The sequence below is a fragment of the Merops nubicus genome, unplaced genomic scaffold (assembly GCF_000691845.1).
Source record: "Merops nubicus isolate BGI_N331 unplaced genomic scaffold, ASM69184v1 scaffold25960, whole genome shotgun sequence".
NCBI classification, from domain to species: Eukaryota; Metazoa; Chordata; class Aves; order Coraciiformes; family Meropidae; genus Merops; species Merops nubicus.
In genome coordinates, this window is record NW_008581262.1 from 3448 (window position 1) to 12849 (window position 9402).

At 38.3% G+C, this 9402-nt stretch overlaps 1 protein-coding gene across 1 annotated transcript in view; it reads left to right on the top strand.

Moving 5' to 3' along the window:
• Nucleotides 1-3368: 3368 nt before the first annotated feature.
• VTI1A (vesicle transport through interaction with t-SNAREs 1A) overlaps nucleotides 3369-9402 on the top strand; it is a gene marked incomplete at its 3' end in the record, with an annotated part of 57295 nt that continues 51261 nt past the window's right edge. Inside the window, exons 1-4 of the mRNA XM_008949439.1 lie at nucleotides 3369-3485; nucleotides 3533-3563; nucleotides 4265-4323; nucleotides 8560-8670. Coding sequence (XP_008947687.1) covers nucleotides 3369-3485; nucleotides 3533-3563; nucleotides 4265-4323; nucleotides 8560-8670 — 318 coding nt within the window. The remainder of the gene's footprint in view (nucleotides 3486-3532; nucleotides 3564-4264; nucleotides 4324-8559; nucleotides 8671-9402) is intronic.

A 9402-nucleotide genomic window follows, 5' to 3' on the forward strand; every position in this document is an offset into this window, starting at 1 on the left:
GCTGTGTTGTGTTTCTACACCTGTAGGAGGATTTCCACCTTTCTGTAACTGCTGTGTTTTGGGAGACAAAAGAGTTGACTAATGCAAGGACAAACCTGAAAGAACTGAGGAAAATGTAGTAAAAGCTTGTTTCTTTTAAGAAATTGATACAACCTTGTATCACTTCTTTGTTTGCCATACTTAGCATGAGGAAAAAAAAGCCACTTTTGTTTCCAGTCTTTATATTTATCCATACTCTTGTCAATTTGACTGGTTACATTATAAAAGCTGCTTGAAATATTTTCTTTAGGACATTCTCTGTGGTAATGTGGAGAAAAAAAATTCTATTTTTAAAAAAAAAAAAAAAACAAAAACATTTTCTTATTTCATACGATAGAACTGCATCTAAGGAAAAGATCAAGTAAGCAGATTGAAAACTGCTAAGACATAGTGGAGTAATACAGTTAGTAATAGGATCTTTAATTGGATTGTAACTTGTTTGTCCTGATCTACTACATTAGTGGCAGGCTTCTCTTATTCTAAGTAACTTCCTCTGACCTCATCTGCAGTCTGAGCACCTTGTGGATGTTGTGTCATCCTTTTTATGGAGATTCTGACTGTGAAGTAAGTTGTTTCCTCAGCTTAACCATGGCAGTAAAACTGGACATAAATATTCTGAAAGCCATTCCAGCAAGTGCTTCTTGACTGGCAGTGTTGTAGCATTTCATGCTTCTGTTGCTCATATCAACAACAGGCCTAGAGGTATTGGCAGTCCAGCAGGCAAGTGCTCCTGGCAGTGTACTCAGAGCAGGGTTCTACATGGATGTGGCTAGAGGAGGAGAGGCAAGTGAAACCATGTGGTTGATACTTGCACTTTAGTATGCTTGCTTTTCCTTACCCAAGTGACCCTGTTGGATCCTGCCACCCCTTCTTGCTCTGGGGTCTTTGTGGTGTCATGTGCCCTAAAGGATCAGCAGTTGCAACAAGTTCAGCTTCTTTCTTGGAAATCCATGAAGAGAACTGCTCCACGGTTGCAGTGCTGGGGTTGCCGTGTGCCTGCTCACACATCCCTGAGGCCTGTTGGCAGTAGGTCTTGCTCCCAGCCATTGCTCTGGTCACCAGCTGGGTGATTATGTATTGATAAATCTGGGACCATGTTAAAATGCAATACTGGAGTTGGGTTAAAGTTTAACTAAACCATTGAAGATCATTTCAATACCTCTGCAGTTTTATGGGAATGATTTCAGCCAGACCTCCTTGTGTACCAAGGAGTTTTCCCTACCAAAAGTCTGTAGCTTGATGTCTCTGGGTACATAAGATCTTACTGGTCAGCAGAGTGCTAGCTTTCTTTTTGTAACCCCAAGTACACACAGAATTTGTGCAGCATGAAATATCTGCCCCAACCCCCCAACTTTATACCCCTAAATTTCAGGTGACTTAATGTGTATGGAAGTTGTAATCCAGTAAAACTCAGGGAAATGCTGAAATTGCTATAGTATGTTTATTTGCTGCTGCTATATTTTAAAGTTTTGTTGGCTTCAATAAAATAGAGTTGTGTTTGGTATCTTACGTTGTTTTTCCTTTCATCCATCGTCATCTCACCTGCTCCCAAAGGAAAGAAAGAAGAGGTATTTTGGGATGCTTGGTAGGAGAACTGAAATGTGTGGGCAAACAAGTGGCAGATTCTCTTTTATTTTGAGTTTAGCAATAATAAAATGTTAAGAAGATAAATCACTAACCATTACACTTTCTGGCATGGATGCCATAATGAGAACTTGGTGGGGAGTTAAAAGACAGACATTGCTACCAGAGAGCTCAAAGTGCTGTGCAGAAAGGAGCATTTCTTGCATCTTCTGCTGTAGAACCCATGAGATGTGGCAATGCGAGTTCCATATTTCCAAGGAAGGTGCTGTTTATCCATGGCTTTAGCTTTGTACTTTACTTTGTACCTGATGAAATTCTGGGCCTCTTTCAAGGTTGAGAAAGGAAACTCTGTTTGGGAGGACTTGAAGGTGTGTTCTAATTTCTAATTTTTGCTGGAATTCAAGTGCCTCCTCCTCACTCGTGTCACTGGCAGAGCTCCCTTTACTCAGAGGGCTTCAGCTTTCTTCAAGATTTTATTCCAGTTCTGTTTTGCCAAACACAGTGTTGTTCAGTTCTTACTGCTGGCACCCAGCAACACCTTGATTTGTGCATATAGGGTATAACAGAGTCGGAGCCTAAGCCAGTCTCATCTCTAGGTGCACCTCATCAGCAGTGTAGCAGCTATTTATCCGGTCCAATCTCAGAAGGAATCCTGGCTGCCTCTCCAGTTGGCCATAACACATTCTTGAGAACTTGTGCTCTGAGAGGGATTTTTCCTTAGTGAAGGACCTCAGCCTACAGTCTTATTTTTGGACTGTAGATGAATTACCCATGTTCTACAGTACTCTAGCAGCTTCCTGGGTGATAACGTAGTGCATGTGATGTGTTCTTGTAGATCTGCCATGTGTGGGCTGGTGTATCCTCAGAAGGCAGCTCTTTGCAAAGATCTCTGCGTTATCTTAAAGGTGGAGAGGTGATCCTGAACCTGATACTCTCTGCAGGCAGAGCTCCAGTGTAGGTAACTGCAGGCAGAGAGGTCATGATGTTCACAGGTCCTTAAATGAGAGTGCAGAGTGTCTTGGGTAAGTGAGAAGACAGGTGGATAGGCCCATGCAGAAGTAATGCAGGATACTGTGGAACAGCCATGGGAGGACTTGGCTGAAACATGGCTTGCTTAAGCTGGGGATGCTCCACAAAAAAACGTAGCAATATGGGCCTTCCAGAAGTAATTCTGTTGCCTTTAAGGGAGGTTGATTTAGGGGCATGTTCTACTTTATATGGCAGAAATTTTGGGTTTGGTTGCTACCTCAGCATCCTCCAATTCCTGCCTATGGCATTAAGCTTGCTTAAAAATAAAGCATTTCAGCCTATAAGAAGCCAAATTATTTATACATTTGATAAAGGGAGTCCCTCTTGAAGTTCAGTGGCTTGTGCCATGTGGAGGATCAAAGGAGATCACCAGATAGTCTCTTTTGATCTTTGATGTGTCAGTTCTGGAATACAAAGAGATCATGTGGTGGAGAAGTAAAGGAATTCAGGCTGAAAGCCGTGAGGTCTGAAGACACACAGTGAAGTCTCTTGTGCCAACATAGACTCATCCATCATGATCTCTGAGGAGCAATGACTAGGGATGTTTTTGTGCAATTCTCTTTTTATCTGCTTCATCAGGCAAGCCACCAGCACAGGTGTCTCATGATGTTCTCCATTTGAAACAAGCTGCTACAAAGGGTTGTACATTCAGAGTCTTGTTGTCCACTCTGAGTCTGAAGGATTGAGGATGTGGCCAAGAGAGGGGCGCAGGGCAAATGGCAGGAGGGAAGCCCCTGAATTCCCACAGTAATAAAGCAGTGTGGGGAGTTTTTGGTACCCAGTGGCTGAATATTCCTCACAAAGTGCCCTTTCGTGCTGTAACAATCCGAGTGGTAAGCCGTTGGAGTGTTGGCAGATGTGACACTGAACCTCAGTTCAGGTTGGATCTCTGCCTGAGAGAGTGGTTGGAGGCACACTGAAAGCTCTATAGCTTTGATCTCTATAGCTGGGTGTAGCCTTGCTGGGGAGCCCAGCACGTGATGATTGCTACTGATGACTGCTAGGTTATAACATATTAATTTTTTTAATTTTTTACCTTTCATTACTGATTTGCATTTAATTGCAAATTAAATTAGAAGACTGGTTTACTTGTAGTTCCCATGGCATTTCAATTTGTTTCTGCTGAAGCAAAAAAAACCCAATGCTAGCATGGGAGCAGGGAATAGAAACCTCATTTTTCTTCAGTACCTGGATTCATTGTAAGTGAGGTGCTCAGTTTTGTGCATCTCGTATTTTGCAAATAAATAGAATAAACCTTTGTTCTTAAACCTTCTCCCTCCCCCTGTCTGGCACGCCTGTGCTTTCTCATCTGTTTGCCCACACCCAGCAAGCACCTGCTGAGGCACAACTCCTACACCTGGAGCAGCTGCAGCTGCTCTCCTAACTAGCACATGCTGCATAACCAAGCAGAAGATTTTGTATTCTCAAGCCTCCTCTTCTCTTTTCTTTTTTTTTTTGAATTCCTAATGTGAGTATGACAGTGTATGATGATGTCACACACAATAAATCCCTTAAGTCAGTTTTAGCTGATGCGTGTAAGCTTTTGCAATGGTATATTTTTCTTTCATGGCAAGAGCACAATTATACTGATATTTTCATAATTCTGTTTCAGATGAGAAGAAACAGATGGTTGCAAGTGTTGAGAAACAGCTTGAAGAAGCAAGGGAACTGGTATGTTCTGGCTTTTCATATGTTAACTGCAAATTCCTAGGGAAAATATTGGGATCATTAGCGGTAACTTTTAATGCATATGATGCCCTAAAAATACTTAACAATAATGTATTAAAAAATGAAACAATATATTTGAAATAGTTCTTATTGGAGAATACAAAATACCCAAGAGTATTGTATTCTTTTTAAGTCTTGTGTGAAGTGATTTAAGTTTTATTGCATTATTGCTGTAAACTGTTACAGGCTGGCAGAGGCTTTGAATTGTGTTCTTTTACTTTAAGAATGGAATTAAATATTTACATACCTGAACTCTTTACTCTTTTTTTTTCTTTGACTCATGCATCTTGATTTAATCTGTCTGATTATCTTGTAGAGCAGTAGACTTTTTTTTCTCTTTTAGTAAGTGGTGAAAGAAAGTAAAAACGTAGAAACTTACAGCTGCAACTTGAGATGGGAAAAAAAAAAGCATAGAAATACAGGGGAACTTAGTGAAATTTTATCATGGGTAAAATGATGAAAAATCATTCAAGTTTGGTTTTCTATTCCTAAGATTGGAAGGAGCAGAAATGTAATTAATGGCTCATTATTTCTCTCCTTATGTCAGAAGAAGATCATCTAAATTTAGTACAAGATTCAAAAGTAAATCCTGTATCTGTACTTTTATCCTAATGATGATTTTCATTTAATATATGGGTATTTTTTTTCACATTTCTGTTTTAGATCTTGTTGCTAATGCTGCCAGACAGCTGCTTAATTCAATTACTTGCTTAAAGCAATTACCTAACATGTTTGTGACTAATGTCAGGGCTTGGGTTTAAAAATCCATTTGAACAAATCTGCTAGTAACAGAACTGATTAAAAAGATCCTCTTCTAAACTAAAGGCTACAGTAGAAAATAAAAATAAGCCTAATTCTATGCTGTTGATAGTTTTCATACGTTGATTTGCTTCATTGCCTTGAGTAGTCAGAGCTAGTTTTACCTTATTTTGGTTTATTTCCTACTTGGCTAGGAAATAATACTCTCCTGTATTATAAATATTATTTCAGAGATAATTTATTTATATTGACTAGCTATTGTTTTACAACACAGTCTGTTTGGCTAAAGTCACTGGTGTAAGGGATTTGATCTGTGTGCAGAACTCAACACCTAAACTTCCAGACTCTCAGGCTGCTTTTTCCAGCCAAAGCTGTCTAGCACAAGTTCTCTGGAGGGAAATCCTGTCATTCTACATCCATGTGGAGTGTCTGAATGTTATTTTTCCAAGTTTTGAAGAAGGGTGAATGTTGCGATAACTTAAGGGAAATTCTTTGAATATAAAATCTAGCACAGGCTAGAATTATCATTTTTGAGTGAAATTCTACTTTTAAAAAGAAAAAGCTATCTCTACGTTATTTGCCTTTATGTTTTATAAGGGATACATCACAAAATTGTTCTTTACATGCTAGATTAATCTTAACTAGACAGTTGGCTTTTTTGTAACGCGCATAAATTAATTTAGTGTTGCAAATGCTAGGTTATTCTTATTTAGACACTTTTTTTTTAAGTGTAGATCTCTTTTAACTCCAAGACTTTAAAATCAGAATAAAATAGCAAAGCTTACACCTTCCATAAAATGCTAGCAACTGTCCTGAGCAATTTTATGTGGAAAAGTTCCTGTAGGAAGGGGGAAACTTATTTTAAGGTTCTGTCCTGGGTTGGGCCAGGATGGGGTTAATGGTCACAACTGGCTGCATCTGAGTGGGGCTGCAGCCAGGATAAATAACCCGGCCAGGCAACAGGGTAGTGGATACCATCCTGAGGTCATGCCCTCTGTGTAAGGGGAGGGGCTGGTGCATGGGCCCCCCAGTTTTCAGTGGGTAGTGTCGGGTCATGGCTGGAGCTTGGGTGAGGGGTTTATGGTCACTTACTTTATATGTTGTTTCACTGGTATTACTGTTATTATTGGATTTTCTTCTTGTTTTGTGGTGTTCTGTTAAACTGCCCTTATCTCAACCCACAAGCTCTTGGTTTTCTTTTCCTCCTGATTTTCTTCCCCCAGCATGTGGCAGGGCAGGAAGGGGCGCAGTGGCAGCTGGTGTTTAGCTCCCAGCTGAGGCCAAACCATAAAAGGTCCCAGTGGCCAACAGCAGCAGCACTGCTTTGCTTTGTTGTGTTTTTGAATGGAAATATTAGTGGCTGCTCTGCTTCACACTGTATTCAGTGCTGGGAGTGTACTGAGTGTTGTTAGGAACAAACCTACTAGGTTTGAGGAGCCTCAAGGATGGGACCTCATTTATGAATTTGGGCATGAGTTAGGTGCCAAAATACTCAGCTTCACCACAGTGGTGACAAGTTAGAATGTAAGTAATAACAGAATTTTGAGTTTGTAGGTTTTCTGAAGAAAACTTGAACTTCTACAGATAATTTGAGATTTAAGTACCAAGTTACTTTTAGCTCTAAGTATAATTTAGCTCTGTTCTTCGTTGTATATGGAAAGTAAGCTTTTATGACCAATAATATGAGTCCTGAAAACAAAAATGCATGAAATTAGGTTGTATTTAGGTTCACACGTGCCTGACCACTATCTTCTGCATGATTTTGCATGGAAATTTAGCAGCCCAGCCACCAAGTGTAGCTCTTTAAACTCACAATGGGGGGAAAAAAAAATAAAGAAAAAAAGAGGTGTTAAACATTGGTCAGCCTAAATATACATGGTTTATTGTTGTTGTTTGGACCTTATGCTCTCTGATACTGACTCATTCTAATGAACATTTTGGATTTCATGGACTTGATCTGCTCCTTGCTGCAAATTCTGTATTCACGTGGAGATGGTTTAGTTTTTGTGTAGTAGATAAGAATTAAGGCTTCTTTAAAACATCCTACCCTTGCATATATGCTATATATATATATGAGGAATGTTTTTGATGTTTATAGAACTTTTGAGATCAAACACAGTGAGAAGAAATAGATCAGAAATAAGCCATTAATTTCAGCTATTGGCTTAATTTATAATAGCCCTTTGGAAAGTTAAGCCTGAGCCAAAGAACTGGATAGACTTAGAAATTGCTTTGTATGTTCCATTTCATTACTGACAATTTAATTAAAGTCTGCTTTACAGTTTATTATTGAATATAACTTTGTATAATCAGAATATATTAGGCAGAATGACTTTTGAGTATCTGGTAATTCCATTGATTAAATTCAGATACTTTTCTTGTGATATAAGGGCAAAATTTCAAAGTGCGAGCAAGTGATTGTATAGAAATAAACTGTAGTTGTCCCTTGTGAAGACCAGTAACTGGTAGCTTGGGACCCTAATTGAAAGGCATTTCTGTTCCAATGCCATATTACTCAGCTGAGATCAGTAGGAGGTGAGTAAATAGTTTCAGGTGCTTACAGCAACAAAATAGGTCAGAAAGACTTTTAAAGGCAGGTAATGGATTCTTCAGCTGTGCAAAATATAATTCCCAAACAGATAACAACACACAGAGGAGGCTCCATGACCCAGTGGGCAGATAATTTGGAGGCAGCTCAACCCTATTTTATATTTTGATATTCTGTACCTCCTTGTGTTTCAGGCCTCTCAGTAGCAGTCTGTATAGCAAGAATAAATAGAAGAAGCATTTTTAATGCATTTGACTGTATACAAGTTCTTGAATAATATTGTCATTAAACCCTTCAGTTGAGCTATTTCATGTGCCTACATACAGATTTGAGATGTAGATTTAGGCAGTCAGTTCAGGCTTTGTAATTCTACTGAATAAGCAGTATTTAAAAGAACGAGAACTATTTTGTTAAACCTGGAAGCTAATGGTAAATAAAACTTTAAATGTGTGTGTATATATATATATATATGCATGTGTGTATAAAAGTAAAACACCTTTTTCAGCCAAGGGTTTCCAAAACCCTACAGCTAAATGGACATAGGCTTTCTTTTGAACTATGTTCATTTCCAGGAAGTTATTTAACTTCAGTTTTACTCTTTTCTTGTATAAAAATATATTCATCACATTTAGGATTAAAATTCAGAAATACTTGACTAGAATCATTCCTTATAAGTGTTAATAATATTCATTTTGCCACTTGTTTACTGACTTAAGGCTGTGTAAATATTTTGGTAAGGTTTTTCAAATGTTGCAGAATGAACAACATTTTTCTTGATAAAGAATATTTTGTCGTGTTGTGAACAATTTAGGTAAATTCATGCTTGCTTCAGCTACCCTTTTGATTTGTGTGTCTCTTCTTTTTCTCGCTAGCTTGAGCAGATGGAACTTGAAGTTCGAGAGATCCCACCTCAAAGCCGAGGCATGTACAGCAGCCGAATGAGAAGCTACAAACAAGAAATGGGAAAACTTGAAGCTGATTTTGTGAGTTTTTTTTAAAATATTACACAGTGAAGGCAGCTGTATGAATTTAAATACAATAATGAAGTTACTTAGACAACTGAGAGATTATTTTTTGACTAGTGTGAGAGATAAGTTCTCTGTGTATCTTGGTGTATTTATGGAGAGACGAAAACCAAACTGGGGAAGAGAAGCTTTTGTTTTTGTAGCAATCTCATACCAGTATTCAAGTTTTTAGACTTTTGTCCCTTTTCCCTGAATTTAAATTGTTTCTGTGCCGTTAAACATTGTGAGTTTTCATGCTGTAGGCAAAATAGTCAGGTTTTAAACCTATTTCTCAAGGAATGACTGGTATAACACCAGGATTAATATTTAAATTATAATGTAAGTACATTCTGAGTGGCAAATAATGGTTCATGTAAGACAGCTTGTAGTAATGTGGGCAGTAATGTGAAAAGCAATATAAACTCCAATGCTTGGGATTTTTGAATGTAGTTTCTCTCATGTGCACTTCCTTTCATAGTCTCTGTGATTTCTTTGCCATTGCACTTAGATTCTTCCTGACTTTTGTATAAATTTGTTATAAATACTACATCTTTCAAGTAATGGATGCAAACTAACAAGATTCCCTTGTCTAGGGGCTTCTGCTACAGTTATCAGTCCTTTTTTGTGAGTAGGATTTGTACTGAATAGATTTACATAGAGACAAAACTGTTTCCTCTAAATCCTGAAAAAGTTCAAAGAGATTGCAAAGTG